Source organism: Corvus brachyrhynchos, unplaced genomic scaffold, assembly GCF_000691975.1.
Source record: "Corvus brachyrhynchos isolate BGI_N302 unplaced genomic scaffold, ASM69197v1 scaffold6, whole genome shotgun sequence".
Classification (NCBI taxonomy): Eukaryota; Metazoa; Chordata; class Aves; order Passeriformes; family Corvidae; genus Corvus; species Corvus brachyrhynchos.
In genome coordinates this window covers 1476338-1496679 of record NW_008238632.1, presented here as the reverse complement: position 1 = coordinate 1496679, position 20342 = coordinate 1476338, and the positions used below count along the sequence as shown (strand labels likewise).

The following is a 20342-nucleotide window of genomic DNA, read 5'->3' as shown; positions in this document are numbered from 1 at the left end:
GTGCCTTGCTCCTGGCATGATCAAAGGCTGACTATTCACCGGAACATCCCTTGCCATGGACATCTCCCTAGACAGCCCACGGACAGCACCAGCATTTCCCAGAGGCTGGCAGGATTTGGAGGATGGTAGGATTCATCTACAGGGCTTAAAAGTGAAAGCCCTTTTTCCAGAAAAAAAAACCTGGTAAGTTTTCAGTTTCTTTACCCATGAAGAAGAAAGAACAGAAGAACGGAGTTTTATATAAAGTGTAGGTATTCAAAATAAAAATAAGTAATTTAGTCACATTTGAATATGAATATATATCCACTTCTACTTCATGAATGAAAGCTGGTTTATTTTCTCTCAGTCTTTATAAGGGCATGCATGACCAGTACTACTTCCAACTAGCCTACACCTGATTTTTCTTCATGTTTTTCATTGGCAAGTCAGAACTAAACTGTCCTCAAAACTCTGCTCAACCAGTAAGTTATTCCCTCTGTCCCGGGAAAACTGATGGACCCATCTTCCCCCTTATGTCTTTCTACATCAGCCGTATCAAGCTCTCCGATGGACTTACAACCCAGAAAACATCTTTAATCAGCAAGACTGATAGCAGCACGTGGCTGGGTGGCAGTAACTGCCGGCGTGGATGAATGCAGTCCGTCAGAGCCTGAGTCCTCCCTTTACCAGGAGTTCCTCTTTACTCCTGACTCCCAGCCAGTCCTCCTGCTTTACTTGTCCTCCCTTCCCCTTCCCCAGGCACCCAGACAAGGAGGTACAAAAAGGAGAATTCAAACTCTGGTTTGACAATTGTACTTTGATAAAAAGCACAATTGCCAGAAGCATAACAGTGTCAGCACTAAAACGGTTGCAGTCTGTTTTGATGAAGACAGTGAGTAACAGCTTTTTTCAAAGCTTACATGGAGGGGTCTGTGCAGTACACAAGGACAAATCGAGATCTGCTTGTGTCTGAACACTGAAGTTAACACAGCTGATCCAGGCTGAACGCTACAGGGCCCAAGACTAAGCTGTCACTGTTTTTTAATGTTATTTTTTACACACTCACTAATGGGTTTGCATCAGTATAGCGTCCATCAGGTGAAAAAAAACCCAACAGGGTCTTGATTTTTTTTTTTTTTTTTTTTTTTTTTTTTTTTTTTTTTTTTTTTTTTAGATTTGCTGTCCTTTATTTACAACAGTGGCAAAACAACTTCAATAAAAATGAGGTTAAGATTATTTTTAACAGATGTTCACTGCTGGCCTGACCCAAAATCCATTGACGTCAATGAGAAGACTCCATGGGGCTTTGGATTGGGTTCTAATTGTTGGAAAAATTAATGTTATTATAAACCACTGGTCAGTGCTGTCACATGCTCCCCTTCTGTGCCAATTCTATATGACCGGATAACAGCCTCAAATAAATCTGTTCCAACTGTTGTCTAAGAGGCTAAAGGACACAGAGGTTTATCTTTTTAATTCTGAACTGCCCCCTCTCCTTCCCCAGCACACCCCATGGCCCTACTGTATTTACATTTGACAGATTGAGCATTACAGACACTATTCATACAATCAGAATATTTCACAGCCAGACACCGGGTGGAAATAATGGAATTAATGCTGACTGTGTAAAGACAGCTGAGCTATAGATATGTATGAGATGAAATACTTTGGTTTGCATATTTTCAATAGAGATTTTTATTTATTTGTATTTAAATACAGACCTGAAAGAAGGGTTGCACTTACTGTTAAGAAGACGGAAGTCTATAAATGGGTAGGAGCCACGGCGCTCGGAGACAACCCCTGTCTGACCTCTCACCCGTGCATCTCCTGCAAAACACAAAATCCCCAGAGACATTAGAAGGGGCAGCTGACTTTCTCTGATGTTTTGATCTTGATCTATTTTTTAATACAAAGTGACGACATTACACTCCTCCAGTGGGAATACTAAGGTCCAAAAAATCATCTCCCATGACATCCCTGGGTAATTGGGTAAAGCAGTACAGCTGATCCTCTTATGAGAACAAAGACACAAAAAACCCTTCATTGCTGGCCGGGATTAAACCACAACATTATCCTATTGAACAGCTTCTTGCCCAGCAAGCAGACTCTCATTGCTTCAGCAGTAATGCAGACATCTGGGGTTTTTTTCCCAGGCAAGAACAGGTAGGACTCTAGGTAGGACTGTCATGGCTTCACATACAAAGCCTAGTCCAATCCTGGACTAGGCTCACAATCCAACTGACCTCCAAAGTTGTGGGACTGGTCTCAAAATCAACAGTTGATTAAAAAATCCCCCCAAAAAAGTATGAAGATTTTTTTGAAGTTAGGTGGGTGGTTTATTTGCTCGTTTGCTTGTTTGTTTGTTTAACTTTCTGCTCTTTGAGCACTCTGGAAAATGCAAGCCTTCTCCTCAAACACTGCTGCTGTTTTATGTAAGTGAAAACCTGATGTTCTCAGATAAGCATTACTCTCGAGCGTTAGTAAGTATATCCAAAGATGATAAAGTGCCAACACAATACTAAGAATTAGTACTGCTGTGCAATTCACACTGACTAGTTCCTGACTTACCATGTAATATTCGTGAAATAGGCAAAACTAATTTAAGGAGAAAAATGCTCCTCAGGATGAGTAAGAGTTACAAAACCTCTCTCCAAGTAGATAGGAAGTAGTGGGAAGCAGATGTCATTTTTATGTTTCCATAACTTTAAGTAACTTGTAGTGCAATGTAATTGTTTCTTTACAGGCAAGTATCAAGACCAAAATATTAAAAATTCTTAAATAAGATGAAGTTTGGAGACTTTGGAGGTCCTAGTTAGAGTTTGGAGACTTTGAGGTTCGAGTTAGAGTACTCTAGTTCTTCACCTAATACTAATTCCTCTTGTACAGAAACAGAGACTGCAATATTGAAAGCATACCCACTGCACATCCTTACACAGCTCACACTGTAGTCCTCTCAAAGTTTGCAATAAATTATGAATTATTAGTTAGTTTGAATTGCGCTTCCTCTGGGATACAAATATAGCATCTGACTAATCTAAACAGTAATTTAAGAATTTGGCTGCTAGTGCTAGCTTCTACTGCTTGTGTTTAAAAACAAGAAAACATCATGTAGCATAAAAGAAGGACCTAGTTAAATGCTGCTATTTTTTTTCTATCTAATGTTCACTTAAAATGTGCTTACAATTATGTTTAAGGGAAGAAAGCCAAGTAGAATTATTAAGTTAAATATTTGAGGTGGAGAAAAACTTCCGTGCCCTCTAGGGGTCCTTAGAGATACGAAAGACACAAGAGTGTGCAAGCAAATTAAGAATATTTCAAACACAGTCACTTTTGATTATAAATACAAATCTACGTCCTCTCACCCTTACTTTCACTTTGCTTTTTTGTTTCCAGAGACAGAACACATGTTCCGTGTTCTCAGCTCCTGCTTGACAACCACTCTAAGGAACCAGTCCAAAGCAACTCAAGCTGCTGCTGACCCCACTTACCCCTCCCGATAGCAGGGGCAGGAGGTGCAAACCTCTACCTGCTCTTCAGCTGTTCCACTTCAAAGGTATGGTAATGCCGTGGGTCTACCTTCATCAGCAGTTTAAAATTACATGCAACTTGTGGCAAGGAAGGTATATGAACCCATCCCCCCGCGTCCTCGCGTTAAAGAGTAGAAGGGTGGAGCAAATAGCTGTAGAGTTTGTAAAACACCGATGCAAGATTCATCAGCACCCACAAGCCAGAGCCCATGAAGCAGCAGTCAGACTTAAAAGCATTGCTCTCTACCACAGGTAGCCCCATCAGATTGGCTCATGTGTGCAGAAAGAGTAAGAATGGCAAGCATATGGTACACATTATATAAACACAAAAAAATCAGGCAGGCTTGAGCCTGTTGCTAATACAGGCATCAGCAAATTAAGAATGGGTGTGAATTCAGAGCATGCCTTGACCAAGGCTTTTGTTTTTCTGTAGGCACCAATCAATTAACAGGAAACTGCAAGTAATCCCCTGCATTACACACTGATAAACATGTCACTTGTGACTATATCAGCAGAGACATTAAAAAAGAAAACCAACAAGCAAACAAGAGAAATTCAGACTCCAAAAATCTGAAAAAACACCCAAAGCATATAATACTATAAAACCGTCAAGACTGATTTTCTTTCTAGACATGAAATAACATATTTATCAAATCAAAGGACGTACCATAGTACTAGAGAAGATCACATACAGTCATGTATCAAAGATTGCTTAACTCTGATCTCAATAGTATGACCCCAAATTTTGAGGAAAAGAATGCTAAAGGTAGGTGGGCAACTTTAAAACCAAAGAAAACACGATGTGGGCTTACCAAAAGCAGACCATACAAGATAATTACCTCAAACAAAATAGCTAACTGTTAGAGAGAAGGAAAAGAAAGCAATACTGTAGTGCAATTCAACCATATGGACTTCATTGAACATACAAGAGAAGGCAAAAGATGAGTACCAAAACTGAAGACTAAAAATAAGAAGATAACATGGTACACTGATAGGAAGCTTTTGCTTGGGAACAATTACCCCATGATCTCCATCAGCTTTAGAAAATTCATACTGGGAATGGTCCTAAAGAATTTTTATTGATGATCTTGACACAGAAGAGCACCAGTGATACTTGAGGATAACACAATGATGGGAGATACCAGGCATTAACAGCTACAGCTATTTTAAATTAAGTTCACTGCTGCTGTCACCTTTTCTGTCCCAACTGCTCTGGATGTTCCTGGCAGCCCAGCTTCTTCCCGTGGTGCTGCTGTCTCATGTAGAACTACAGACTAGCCAAATTAGATGCTTATGTACACTATTCAGAGCAATTCAGCAAAGAGAGGGGAAGCAATGGAGCTATTGATGCCATTAGTAAATGTGAATGAGTTTTACTAACTAGCAAAGCCCAGGAACTGAAGTCATGGCAAACTGGTGATGATTCCAATCAGCTATTTGTGTAATTTTACATTTTTTACAGACAATATAATTTTGGGTTGTCTCTAGCACTACAGGAATCTATATGCAGAATAAATCTGCATCCCTGCTGACTTAGGAAAAGCCACTAAAATCTTTATATTCTTATATGATTATTAACTTTATCCTGAGGGAAGGCAAGTTTCTGATGAGTCGAAGATGTTATCAAGTAGCTCTACCTCATGAATTTGTTATTTCAAAATACTTCACCAGGTGCCACCTAGTCTCTCTTTGCATCATTAGAGAAAGATTAGTTAGGAAGTGGTGGTGGGCTAAAACAACCACACCTCCCTTCCTCCATTTTTTCTTGGCTCATGTATTTGGCAAATATTTATATACTTCCCTATTACTTTTAATTACATCTAAGTACACTCAACAGAAAGACCAGGAATAGGGATTGCACCAGATATACAACTTATCACATGGATTTTAATTTCCAAGAGGCAAGGGCTGTTCATGGCAACATGCTCGATATTATTTTTTTGCTTTGACAGATTACTTTGAAGCTGACTTTCACCAGTCTAGCAGACCTTTCCATCTCTTTGTCTCCACCTTAAAAATAAGGCTAAACAGTTGTTCTGACGATTTATGTAATTAGCAATTTTAGATAAATAATCCTTTTTAGAGCAAAAGGAAGGATTCTGTAGTAACAAGGCAGGAAATTTTGACAGCTCATTGTGTTCCCAAATGAAACAAGCAGGGTGAAGGGAAATGGTCAGGGTACAGGTTCTCCTTGACTGCTTTGGGCTGAAGATGCAAGGCTGGAACATCTGCAGCTGCAAACACCAGGGGTTGCATCCTTACTGGCGCCAAGCTTCCACAAGATCTGCCAGCAGGGACATCTCCCAGGGGCTACTGTGCTCCTGAATTTTACTTTGTTCTTGTTAAAACAGACACTAAAGCAAACCAAATAAGCCAAAGCAACCTACATAAGGAGCCAGTGCTGTGACTGACATGCATGACAGCATACAGGCATAAGAAAATTGGCTATGGGGCAAGAACCATGGCACTACTGCAGCCATAGCAACAAGGGCACTTCAAGATGGTTCAGAAGGGTTAAGAAAAAATGAGGCAGCTCTTAACTGCCTTTCACATCTGGAGGAAAGAGCCATCTGCACCGAGGAAAACAACTTCTCCAAGACTTGCCTGAAACGGCATGAGATTCAATTTCACTGAGCAAGCACAACAAATTAGGAGAGAAAATAGGGCCATAGCTGTGACAAAACAACAGAGTAGCTTCATCCAGCAGAAGTTAGGATGAACCACCAAATTATTGATTCTATTTAGTACACAGCTCCATGTGGTAAGTCAGGAATACCACAGCAAATTCACAAGAGGTTACAAGTATTTATTCCAGTCAAGCTTTCTTACAATCTTCATTCCAGTATTTCTTAAGTTGACTGTTCAGCGCACATACTGCAGTGGCTGACAACTTTTCATGGCAAACCAAGCAGCAGTAGTAAGGCCTCTTGGGGGCTCCATGGAGCCCATGGCTCCTCCATTATTTCAGTTACGAAAAGGCTTGGGATTTCTGACCTGAAGGAAGAGGACCTGACGATGTTTTAAGCATCAATCTGGTTTTAGTGGAAAGATTTCTAGAAGAGAGGAGTGTTGCTCTGTAAAAGTAGCAAACTCAGATGAAAAGTTACATTAAAAATGAGTATCATAATAACTGGAATTATATTTTTATTTGAAGAGATCTAAGACTGGTTCATGGTGATTCATGCAGGTTTGGATTATTTTCATTCTTTTGCATTAGTGCTATAAATGTTACTGTAAATTCTTATTTGTAGGAAGCATACAGATTTCTCATGTGCATCAGATCTTCTGAACAAAACCATTTCCTCTGAACAGACACAGAGAGACTGATTTAAGGGTTACAGACTCAGGACGATTTCCCTTTGCAGCACAAGAAACTGTAGCAGCCACCTCACTTTATTCATTTGTAAGCACTGAATTTTTAAGCATGCAAACATTCCAAAATGTAAGGTTTTCTGTGCTGTATGCTGCACAGTTCTACTATTTCTGCTAATAGTCCTAATGAGCTCAGAAGTATTGATTTTATCCAATGTATTCTGCAGTTTTGTTTCAAAATGCTCTGCAAAGGAAAGGAACTGCTGCTACTCCCTTTTTCTAAAAAGGGGATAAAATGATGATGTAGAAACTGTAATTCAGTTTTGTAGACTTTTTTACATAGAAAATAATTTAACTTCCCTTGTAGTGGTCCTACCCTGTGAATGAATTATTTTTATTTATTACCAGTCAATTACTTGAAGTTCAGCTATTAAAAATTCCTTTTCCAGTCGCAGATGAGACATTTCACGCATCCTCTGTTTTCTTAGTATTTTGAAGTGAATGATGGTTCTTATGTTCAACAAGAACTTACTGGTACTGCTTTACTGTATCTGCCAGCTCTAATTTCTGCCCTCCTTTACTGACCAAAATCCATACCACTGTTGTATCTAAACCTCTCAAACAGTACTATCACCACTCCTTGTGCCAATCAACAAAATGCTGTCAGTGTTCATAAAACCCTTCTCAATGCTGGAATTCTCTTGGTATGTCTTACGTGGACATAGAGAAGACCCTAGAATCTACAGGCATACCTTTAACAGCTGACAAATGAACAAGTTAAATTAATATTTTACAGACACTCTTGAAATCCTCTCTTAAACCATATCATATGACATCGGTGACTTTGGTGAAAAGACTGAACTGATGTATCTTGAGGCAAAGTTCTTACAACATGCAGACTTTGTAGGAAGTTCTTGCAGATAAGTGAAAACCAAGAGGATGAGAAAACTGCCATAGAGAACCAGATAAGAGCAGTCATCAGAAATTCAGATACTGAAGCAGTACCCACATTTCCCTCTTCACAGACCTGTTTGTTCTTGCATGAGCAAATGTAGAGCCTGCAACACTAACATCTGACTGAAAAAATGGCCAGAGTCGACTGGACAGACATCAACTCTTTGTTGCATGAGCTAACAAAGGTAGGTTTCCAAACTGTCAATGTATTATATTGCACTGGAAATTCTTTCACTTGTTTTTGAGTTTGATAATGGGCTACAAATTATTGCCTTAAGGTCAAACGTATTTCCCACACTTCTAGGCCTAAATGAGTGAAGTAGGTGCCTCCGCCCAGTGACTAATGCTGAAAGAGACTGAATTACCTTTCAAAGACCCATGTTTCTGGCTTTGATGCAGATGGAGTCTAGGACCCTTTTTTCCTAAATTAGATGCCATGATTATAAGCAGAGCCTAAGGGGGGAAGAATCCAAGACCTCACCCACCAGGATTGTATTCATAGAGCTGAGACCACACCAAACCCCTTACCTGTGAGTATGCCTGCGAGTATGCCTTTCACCATGATTATCCCTGTGACTATTTGGTAATAAACATAACAGATGCATCCACCTTTAGTTTATCAATGTAGGCACACCCTCAAAACACGTATGTACTGTGTACATTCATACAGTGCAGTATTATCCCACAGCTCAGTTAAACTAAAACCAGCATTTGTTATGCAACAGCCATCAGAGTACTGTTCTGGATAAAATGCAGTAACTTATCTCTTTGATTCTACTGTGTGGTATCTACTTAACTTTCAGTGTTTTCTAGATAAAAATACAAAAGTTTATATAAAAGTTTACATAAAGTGCTAAACCACAGGACACAGAGAGGGAGTGTAAGAACAGGCAACTTGCACAGCCTGCTTAATCAGGAACTTTTCCTTCCAAAGACATGACAGATTCAGATACAGAAAGGAGCTTGCCAGTACAAATTTTGCAAAATTCAGCCAATGGCTCTCACATGCAGACAAGTGGTGTTACCTAGCAGGAAAGAATAGGGAGTTGTTGAACTAAAACCAGGAGACAGGTCTTAAAAAAAATAATCCAACAAGAAAGAATGGAGACCTGTATACAGCATTTTAAGTGCAGAAGACAGAAGTCATCTATCACCACCTCCATACTTGAAAGTCACGGTTTAGACAACCATCTTGACTTAAGTAAATATTTTCCTTGCACTGTATTGTAAAGAGCGAGCCATCTACTACCTAGAGGGGCTAAGGTCAATAGTAAGAGAGGAAAAGGAAGGCCTGGGAGAACAGTAGCATACAACTGGTGGCATCTTGAGAGTCTCTCTGCTGCAATCCCAAATGGAAGCACTCCGTCTGACTTCAGGCTTACCATACTGCTGCTGCTCAGCAGGGTTGAGGCAGTAACAGAGGTCCTGGGGCACTCTGCAGGTGACAGGATCCTCTTAGTAAAGTGGATACAACCATTCCAAGTTCTAATGCTAGGAACCACCTATTTCTATCTTGGAGTTTTGTACGGCATTATTGGCGGGCATTTCTGTCTCCAAATAATGATCACTGACTTGACAGGAAAAGTGCCCTATAGATAGGGCACTGAACTGTCTTGATATTCTTGTCTTCCTGAATGGTTTGATAGCTTATAAATTGCTCTGCATGAGAGGATAGGAGCCATGTCAACAGAATCAGGTTCCTGCACTGCCATCATTGCTATTACTCTAGAGCCCTGCTGGAAGGCAGCAAAACTTACTGGTTTTCCTACAAATGAAATTGAATCGTAACATTTTAAAAACTAAAGGATACATCCTGCAATGTTAAGAGCTGTAATAAAGGTAATAACAGCTAGAGCACAGTCTTAGCGACAGGTAGTAGGTTGCATTACCATGGCAACTTTGAACATAATATCTTACTGTCATTCTATTCCCATCCCCCTCCCAAATAAATTACAGCATAAATAAAAGAACATTATTAGTTATTCAATTTGAAATTTTTTGATTCAAGTCTTCAGCTAGACTCTCAACTACTGAAATAAACATGTATTTAATAATAAACTTCTAAGACATGTAGACTCCCAATTCCAAGTCATTAGGCTTTCATTTTGTATAAAAGAAAAAGCACAAAAGATCTACATTTTGTCTAAGCCCAATGCCAAAAAGAGGTATAGAATTCAAATCTCTACCCCCAGTGCATTAGGTGCAGCTACTTCTGTTGTCATTCCCCAAAGATAAGGATTTTCTTCACTTATAGATACACCAAAACCCTCAGTTATCCCAAATATGATTTACATTTTCTTAACTGTAATAACATTCTAGATATAGATAGGTCTTTCAGAGACCCTTTTTTATTTGCTGAGTTCTCTCAAACATCTACATTTTATTATATGGATTTCTGATTTGAAGATTGTCAATGCTTTAAATGCTTCTACTGTGAGAACACAACCGGACTCCTTGAATCCACCAGTGAGAGTTTTGCAGTTAAAGAACAGACTCTTTTTCCACAAAAAGTTGAGCTAATTGTCGAGCATTTATTCAATCAAGTCTGCCGTATTTTCTGCATTCTCATTCCTCACCCACCAATAATATTTGTTAAGTGATCTCTTAAGCTAACTTTTCATTTTTTGTTCTACAATTTCCTCAAGAACCACTGTTTGTAAGTATATGCCTTTAATGGGTTGCACTGACTGAGCCACAAGGTATCATTCTCATTTTCTGCTAAGGCACTATTATGTTGGCAAGCAGAAAAAGGTTGATACTACAATCCATGTAAATCTAGCACAGCCACTGCTTAAAATCTGATATATTATATATACTTAATTTATGCAAAATAACAATTGATACAATGACATAAATATTAATGAAAAAACGCTGCTAATTCCAAAGCGGAACAGAACAAGTGGAACTTCTTTTTTTCTTTTTTTAAATGTTCAATAATTTGGTATTAACATGTTTTGTTTCTGAGAAAAGAGAGGTAATGCTTGGAAATATCATGCAGGATGATAATCATAAGCCCTGAGCTCATTTCCTGGTTTCTTATGGAACAAACTGTTTTCTTTCCATGCCTCAGTTTTCCACTTCTGCGTTTTGTCTGTTCTGAGTAGACAGTGAGTTCTCTAATGCAGGGCCTCATTGGTTCAACAGCATTTTCTACCTGCAGTTCTGGTCCTGGTTTCTACATTACCACAATTCAAACACTAATTATCTCTTATTTTTTCACAACCAAGAGTTAAGTAAGACAACACAGAAGAAAAGGAATGCAGAGGGGTTTACTCGTGCCATTAAATCAAAATTTGCTTTCAACTCTTTAACGTGACACTTAAGGAAATTTCCCTCTATTTCCACAGCTTTGCCCACAAGATTTTGCCACCCTCCCTTTCCCATTAAACTACAAAAGGCCCATGTTTAAAACCATAAGTAGTAATACAGCAATTGCCATTGACTACTTTTGGAAAGCCTAACATTAGCCAAAACCTCAAGTCTATCAATAGTTTTTACAGAATGGCAGTCAGCCTGTGGAGCCAAGTAGGAAAAGCACAAGACCCTCTGAATTTGCTGCCCTCTGATTTTGTGCTGAAATTGCACAGCTGCCATTTGCCTCACACAAGGAGATTGAGTCTCTGCTGATTCAGTCTGTCTCACTGTATCTAACGCGGTGCTTGCACAACCTGTTAAGGTGCATCAGTACCAAGCCAATGTTGGAGATGAGTGAGACACAATAAACTACATTTGTCTCAATCTTGTGCATTAACCACAGGATGATCCTTCCTTGTCACAGTTTCTGCATGCTTCATGTCCTCTTATCCAACTCTGCTCTGCACTATACATATATATGTATACACACGTATCCCTAACTCTTATGTGACCCTTCTTCCTCGCCTCAGACTCAGCAGTAATTCAGCCTCACATCTGCCCACTGCCTTCTCCTGAGGCTGGAGTACCATGCAGTGGTGTAGCAACCAGTCCAGCAGCACTGGCCACTTATACTTCTTCATGGGGCTACCCCAAGGATCTTCATGGCTGCAGAGAGCAATGATAGGGAGAAGGAGGAAAAGGAAGCACTGAGCATTGGCTTGGCAGCACAGGAAGGTGCCTGTTATATCTTGCAAGAGAAGACTTTACTCACGACCTTAAGCTTTGCTCTGATTAAAAGCTGTATCTACACTGGAGACTGCAGGAACAAATGTCTTGAGGTTAATAATTTGAATTATTTTTGTACATTATATATTGCAATAAATTATTCTCTTTCTTTTGAATTCAAAAGAAGTATCTATGGTAAGTAACTGTGAATCTTCCTTGTTATTTTTAAATTTGGTCTAGTATCTCCATGGAATGTACAAATACCTCCACTATTGATCAATAAGGCAAGAGAATTTTGTCCAAAATAAGCACTGGTTTTTAGCAATAAGGTAACCTTAGCATTATTTGCTTATTCAAGATGAGTATTTCCTGAGCCAGTCCTAGGCTAGTCCACACCTTATCATACAATACTCCTTAATCATAAAGTATTTTTTTAATAAAAAGATAGCGTAGATAGGTAACGTAACTATTCAGAATGGAATCTGTTCCATTTTGATGCTGGACGCAAGAACAAAGCTGCATCAAGTGGAAGCTGAGCTTAACTGTTCTACTGTTTGGAAAATACTTTGCTCTTCCTGTTTTTTACACTGTATTTTTCAAATAATTCACTGGATCTAAAAAAAACAAAAACTGAAACAAAAAAAACCCCACCAAAAAACAACACCACACCCAAATCATCAAATCCAGAACCCTAACCTGGCTATAATTTAGCAAATATGCTATCTCTTACACTTAAATGGATCACTGATCTGGATCACTCTTGCTTTGTACAATACATTTAAAATTTAAAACTTCAGAAAAGGTTGGCACAAGAGAAAGCTCTCACTTTCAAACATTAGCATAGTCTCTGTGCCCCGTTCCCTGTTATGGTTCAGTTACCTTAAATATCTATAGTCTAAAGTACAATTAAATAGCAGTTTACCTTTTTTCTTCATGGCACATTCTTAAGAGAGGTAAACACGAGCTGGCTCAAAGGAAAGTAATTGTCTACATGTTTCTGTTATTACAAAACACCTGATAAACACATCTAATTAGGTGCTTCCCATGAGCCAAGACTGGTTATTTCCCCAGAACCTGGTTTTGTGTGTCCTGGGATGGCCGAACCCTGACCATGACTCAAAGCAGTGGCAAGAGCAAGTGGCATTTGGGCCTCTTCCCAATGTGCTGGCAACCAGAGCTTCACTGAGCCCAGCAAATGTGCAAGCTGCAGCCAGGTAGCCTCTACCCAACTTTTTACGGCAAATACGGGCTTCCACTCGAGATCTTTATTCCAGAAACGTCAAAACTTTATCACCTGAAAGGAAGAGCAACTAGCAAGATACACAGAGAGGGTTAAGCATGGCTTACCAAAACCAGACCCCCTCTCACCATCTTCTTCCCTCATCCCATAATTATGTGCACTGAGTGTTGATTTCATTTTGACAGACAACAATGTCCCATAAGGGACCTGCACTGAACATCACCCTTTGTGAAGAAAGGCTAAGCATACCTGAGGAGAGGGAAATCCTGTCTTGCCCTGGAAACAAACAGATTGTGCTGGGGCCCTCGCTGAGGAGGATGGACAGAGCAGGGGAGAAAAAGCATTTTTCTCCTTCTTCCTACTCTGCACCTACTTCCACAAGAAGTCAGGAAAAAATCTGGTTTTCAGACAGTGAACTCACTGCTTAACATTTGCATCAATACATATTTGATTAATAATCTTCCAAAACCACCATGAATGGGCAAATCCATGAATTAACATTCTAAAAACTGTACAAATGATTCATCTGCTAATTGGCCCAACCCAGCACTCTCCATTTATGAACAACTATACTGGAGCTACACCTAGATACTATCTGCAATTCAGGCCCATTGTGGCATAAACCTTACCAAAATTTTATTTACTGTTTTAGCATCAAGAAACAGGAGGCATATACAGGCAACCCACTGTGAAGGCAGTCAGCAAGGAAGCTTTTTGGGGATGTTGGCAGTCCAGGGCATGCTGCCATCATACCCTTTCTGGAAGCCAAGACACACAGTACTATCTTCCTGTTTAATGTCTTCCAATTACTTCATCCTTTAAGAAGCACCATTAGTAAATATATTTAATTTTTTAAGGTTAACTTTGTATTTGAAGTTTCCACTAAAAGCCCCATGCATTTCATCCCTGTTTTTAGTTAATACAGAAAAACGACAAAACCAAAACAGCATCAAAAACATTAACAACATTTCAGATTTTTTACATGAGAAATGCCTGGTCCTTTGATGGACAGCATACACTGCAATACTGCCTTTCTCCACAACCAGGACTGGAAACAGAAGCTGAGGCTTTTGTCTCCTGTGTTTTAATATACTCTTAGGGAATTCAAATAGTTGCTCAAATCTTTCAGAAAGAAGACAGAACTGCAATCTAAAACTTGTAATTCAACAAACATAGATAGTTTTTTGGGTGGAGGCAAAGAATACTGGAGATGTTTTTATAAATCCCAAAGGAACAATAAACTATGCAAATAGTAATTTAATTTTGTTTTGTCTCAAAATTTACCTTTCAATTACAGCTTAGCAACCCAAGAGTTCTGTCTTAGATATTGAACAGATCCTTTTCTGAGCAATCCAGCTCCTCAGGCTCCTCCTCAAATAGTATTTTAAAGGAGAAAGAACAAGACAGTGCTTCAGTATTTGCTCTTCACAAACTCCTGTAAATTCCAATAGAGAATAGTTCTGGCAGAGACCTTTTGGCATGTGCATGTGAAGACACATAAAAAGTATTTCTCAACTCATACTCTTGTGCAATTCATACTAAGCAAAGGGTTTTTTTTTCTTTTTGTTTTGCATTTGGTGGGGGTTTTTTTTGTTGTTATTCTGAGAATTGAAAGACATAACAGAAAAAACAGTAAGATTTCTGTCTTTTTCTTCAAAACAGATCAGCTTGAATAAACATTGAGTATAACTTAAAGCAACATTCGGAAAAAAGTTTGTTTGTCCTAGAATCTACCTTAACAGTATATTCAGAAGCTAAGGGTTAGCAAAGAAAAATCAAGATCTGTATGAAAATAATCTTAATTAGTTAGACTCTACTTCCAAGTGATATCTAATATAAAGGTTCTGCAAATTAGGTTTTAAATTACTACAGAAAAGCAGTTCAGAAACTCTGCTAGAAAACTTACAAGAACCTTCTTTCCTAAAATATTTGGCTGGCAGACTGAACCAGTGAAACACTTACCTAAACACTTGGAAATTTTGAAAAAGTTAAATTTTAATTTGGTTCTACACTGATGAGAAAGTCCATGAAGATTTGTAAGAATCAGCTCATCATTATCACATTACTGAAAAATGTAATAAAATTCTGTCTATAGCTGTAAAACTGACTAATGTTTTGGACCAGGCTGTAATACCAGATGTATATTACTGGGAAAAAGACTGTATTCCATTGGTCCCCACACAAGTGTAGTAAGGTAATATACACTGTATTCACAGCTATTCAAACACAGATCCTGTACCAACTATATGGTGAAAAACATTGATTAAAATTCTACCAGCTGACAGAACTGTCTTAACAAAGGACGTATATTCCAGTTCACCTTAAAGTAAGCCTCCTGTTTTATTCCTCCCCAATACCAAACAGCTGAGTAATTCTCTCTCCAGAATGCAACATGATCCATTGAAGCAGGAAGGGACTGGTATGGATAAAAATAAATCAATTCTGCCAGCACCATCTTACTTGTTTAGTACACTGCAGCTGTGAGCTCATACTTCAGATTAGTTGTTTCAGTATGAGATGTTCTTATTTTCTCAGTCTTTTTGAGATAAAGCTCAGCAAAAGTTTGTTGGGGTTTTTCCCCCTGGATATAGGAAGAACAGTTTTTCCCAGATCTCAGATATCAAGTACTGGTGTCTTCAGTCCCTGTGTTGGCTCCTGCAGTCGCTTTGAGATCTGCTGGCCCATCTCCAGGTGTCCCACCAGCCCTGGACATTGAGAGATCTCATGCACAAAGGCCAGTGGACGTGGTGGCTACACGTGGTTACTCCCCACAAAGGAGCTGAACAGCCTGCCGTGCTTTTTCACCTGAAAAGACAATCTGATTTTTCTGAACTGACTTTCCTTTTGTGTAATAAAAGGGGAAAATAATTTCAACTCTGTGGAAATGAGAATGAGGTTCTGTGAGTGACCTAGTTGCTTTCCCATTCCTTGATCATCTCTGTGACCTCACTTCCCAATCTCAGTAACTGCCATCATCACTGGGGATCCCAGGAAAGTAAATGTGTTGGTCTGGGGAGGTATTGGGAGTAACAAGAAGAAAGAAACAAGTTGTCCTGAGCCTTCCACAGAAGGAACAGCTGATGCAGCACTCCCCCACGGCCCTGGGGCAGCGGCAGCAGTCACTGTTCCCAAGTCTTTCATTTTCAGAAACTGAATGACTGCATCTGCATTCAGATACTGCAAAATCTGCAGATACTGCAGGAACCACTGTGGCCAGTGAAAAATCCAAGTTGTTGGCACTGCTGAAGGGTGAAACAAATTCAGGAAAACAGGATCCTACCATTACTAAAAAAATATGCTATTCTGTTTGCGTGTTACTGAGGAGTCTTGAAATTTCAGATCAGAAACTGAGTTGGAAATTACAGCTTGTAAAAATTACATGTATTCAAGACCTTGATCCAACAGTCTCAGAACTCCATCTCCTAAAAAGAAGCAGAGACACCCAGCACTCCTATGGACGCTCATGTCAGGCTGTGAGGAAATTCAGCTGAGACAAACACACTTTTCAAAAACTAGACCCAAAAATTCACTTACTTTTTTTTTTCTCTAGTCAGGTAAATACTTAAAGCGGAACAGACAGAAAGTGCAAGAAACTGAAGTTAATATACACTTTCTAAAATGAAATCTATGTAACTGTATCCATCCTAAACAGGCTAACACATACAAAGGAAAAAATACTACACTACACACTAATATCTGGAGATATTAGTGAAGAATGGAGAAACTGAATCGGGTTTTAGCAAATCACTGAATTTCTTTCCGCAATACTTGTCTAGCAGATACAAAAGGTAGGATATCAGATTTTCTTTCTCTGTAAAATGAGCTTCCCAGAGAAGAGCATACATAGCTCAACCAGAGTAGTACAGAGGCTGTTACTCGAGTTTCTTTCACAACTACAAGGTACTGGAAAAAGAAGCACCTTTGCCAACACCCTTTGTAGCATTACTTACAATCCTCAGAAAATGCGCATAATCATAAAAATAACAGTAGTCACAGAGTACAAATGTTTTCATTACATTTATGAGAAGGTGGAGAGAGCCAGGGGAGATCAAAGCCAACTATTCTACATCTTTCTTCAGTGTTTCATTCAAGCGTCTTTCCTGCATGTATTTCCTCTGAGATTTTATGTACTAAGTCTTACCATATTTTCAGTTGAAATGAAGTAAATTTTAGCTCACACAAAAACCTGTGTCATCTAATCAATACTGGAGCAGGCAGTACTATGAGAATTTTTCTATAAATATTAACATTACATACAGTAAAAATAAACATACTGGAAAAACTCTCCTACACCACAGGGCATCTTCAAGTATCTTCAGATGATTTCACATTCTAGTTCTTGAAGGACAACATATTCCCTGAACAAAACAGTCTTACATGTTTGATAGATTCTGAGAAGAAATTCTTTAACAACTTTAATGCCCTAATCTTATCAACAGTAATAAATAGAACAGATGTGAAATATATTTATTTTATTGAAAGCTATTCTGCACATGTAATAAAGCTTCATCTCTATCCATTCTTCAAAGGCTTTTATTATTCTACACAGTAAAATAAACTTTCAGTAAGACCTTATCTTTTTCTGTCACGTCAGTATGAATTAATTTGAGGGGGGGGGTTTCCCTTCCCAATATGTGGTTTTTTTTCAAAACACCAGGCATGTAACATTTCAGATTTATCATAATTAATTTCATACCCAAAGACTGCCAATGTGTGTTTGCTATTGTTTTTAAGAGTAAAAGTGGGTTTGTACAAACAACCCTACATCATCTGCCTGGCAAGCTATCAGCTCCATCTGTGAGCAGCCCTTCAGTTTGGAAGTTCCTGCCTAATTACTGTAGACAAATGTTGTCCTGCTGTAGCTGTAGACACTGTAGAGGCTCCTGCCATGTTAACTAACCAGCTTAAAGACATTCCTTTTATGGACCGTAAAACCTAGAAACACAGTAGAAATGCAAACCTCACCTTACCTCAATTTTTTTTTCCTAAACGTAATTTTCTCTATATTCTCTGCTAGATGCTCAGTAGAAATTCAGGCTAGCTTGGTGACAAGTATGTTTAACCTCTCCTCACCCAAGCAGTCCTCTTCAGATGGCTTTGGGCAACTACTCTGAGAGACCAGCATATTGCATACTTGCCAGAGACTAATTTCACTAAAGTAGACTAATAATGCATGGCAGTGATCCATGATTTCCCTGAAGGTTATACTGACAAAACAACAAGTGGCAAAGTTGGCCATGAATTAAATCAGACTGGTATAGGATTTGAGTAGCCAGGTGCCTGAACTATCCTCCAATGGGAAAAAAAGCAAAGCACAAAGAGAGGAGAAATAGAAATATATATTTACACACATGTAAAATACATGTTTATGGATATAAAATATATATCTAAACACATTTCAAAGATATTTAAGATGTGATGTCTCCCACAGCAGTGGGAGACAAATGGTCAAAATGGTTTCTGCGTAAATTATTTTATCAAGGGAAACAAAGGTCTAAACACTGCAAGTATTTAGGGAACATGACCCTTTCCTAAAACTTTATTTACTAGTAAGATCCTAAGATGAAAGAGTTTGACAAAAAGATTCAAATTGGGAAAATAAACTGTTCTTTCATTCTCTCATTTACACTTTTATTCTGGCTGAGAAAACAGATGTTCAGGGATTAACTGAAAGAAAACATATGCCCTGCCCCAGTTATGTCTTCAAGAAACACCAAAGAATTTTTATGTGATTAGTGGTAAAGGTCACAAAATACGCAGGGTTTTTAAACTAGTATTGTTAGGGGTTGCTTTCCTTCGCAAAGCCTTCTACAAATGGTCAGACAGAACCTGACTGGTCCAAAATACAGGTAGAATACCAGACTTCTCCAGTTAATGCAAGCAAGGTGTGAAGGTAAAGTAGGCTCAGTTCATTTGTACATAGCTGTAAATACAAACCCCATTTCATACATGGGAAACTAATGCTGGAAACTGAAACTGACTTCTGAGAATCCATTAAGTCCAAACTCCTTCACATCGAACACTGCTCATCCTTCACTCTACTATTAATTACAACATTTAGTTTGCACTATGGTGTTTTGGTCTCCAAGAGACTTCTGCACTTCAGAACAAAGGTGGAGAACAGGATGGCACCTCAGGTTTCCAGTACCTGAAATCTCTGCAACAAGCAGGTAAGTGCTGTGCCCAGACGATTGCAACAAACAAATGAAAAGAGTCGTGATCCCCAAACGTGACTTGTTTTAAAGTACATTAATGTTGAAATTGAAAAAGTTCCCATATTTATACTCAGGTCACCAAATGATCCTACAACATAGCTCTCAGTTTCTGTCACACAAAACATCATACCCTTTCTGTTAAGGTGCAGAGCTGGACCTGACTTTTGGGATTCTCCTAATGCAGTCTAATGGATAGGCAGCTCCTGAGTCTGGGCTCCAGTTCACGAACAGGCCATGTCCTACTGCCACTTTGTTTTTCCACTTGGAACCAATAAAAGGTGAATCCTGTTGTAAGCCAACTGAAGCCTTCCATCTATCAGGTCAGTGCACACTGCCCTACAGTAATGTTTCACCAGCTGTAAGGCAGAGGTGGGAGACAAGAGTCATTAACTATAACCTACTCATAACTAAGGGAAATACTGAAACAGAGAACTGAAAAATCAGATGAAAATTAACAGAAGAGCCAGGAGCAAACAGCATTATGTCCTTGAAGTAAGGGAGCATTCATACAGAATCTATTCCATCTTCACAACCTATAAATAGTTATCTTACAAGACTTTTGAACCTCAAATTACCAGATTTCATTAAACCTTCTCAAACATCAGTAAAAAAAGGACGTCTTTCCTATGTGGGAGGTATTAGACCTGACGAGGTCCCACTGATAAGTAGAAAACAAGTCACTTTGAAAAAGAACTTGGACATTGCTTGAGGCAAGACAGCAGTCAGCATATAGAGCATGGATGCTAAATGGCTGCAATGCACTCAGTAGGTTACCAAACAACTGCACAAAACAAAATGGTAATGCACATGCACACCCAAAATATGTAGCAGGCACACAGATGCTGCAGTACAGATGGCTGCTCTAAAAGATGTAACTGCAAACAAAACACCCCACTGCCTAGAACATGATGTTCTTGAGCGTGTGATGGCTAGTGTGACATCTTTAAAAATACCTCATGTGTTAGGCACGAAAGATGATATGTAATTACTTCTTCACAACTCTGCAGTAGGTCCAACATCCTTCCTCCTTTGTGT

The 20342-nt window shown here is 38.9% G+C and overlaps 1 protein-coding gene across 2 annotated transcripts in view; it reads right to left on the bottom strand.

Moving 5' to 3' along the window:
- The window catches only part of PDE7B (phosphodiesterase 7B), a 172110-nt gene that overhangs the window by 36286 nt on the left and 115482 nt on the right, over positions 1–20342 (bottom strand). For both annotated transcript variants that reach the window (XM_017737200.1, XM_008635956.2), the window contains exon 4: positions 1723–1806. In XM_017737200.1, the coding sequence (XP_017592689.1) occupies positions 1723–1806 (84 nt within the window). The remainder of the gene's footprint in view (positions 1–1722; positions 1807–20342) is intronic.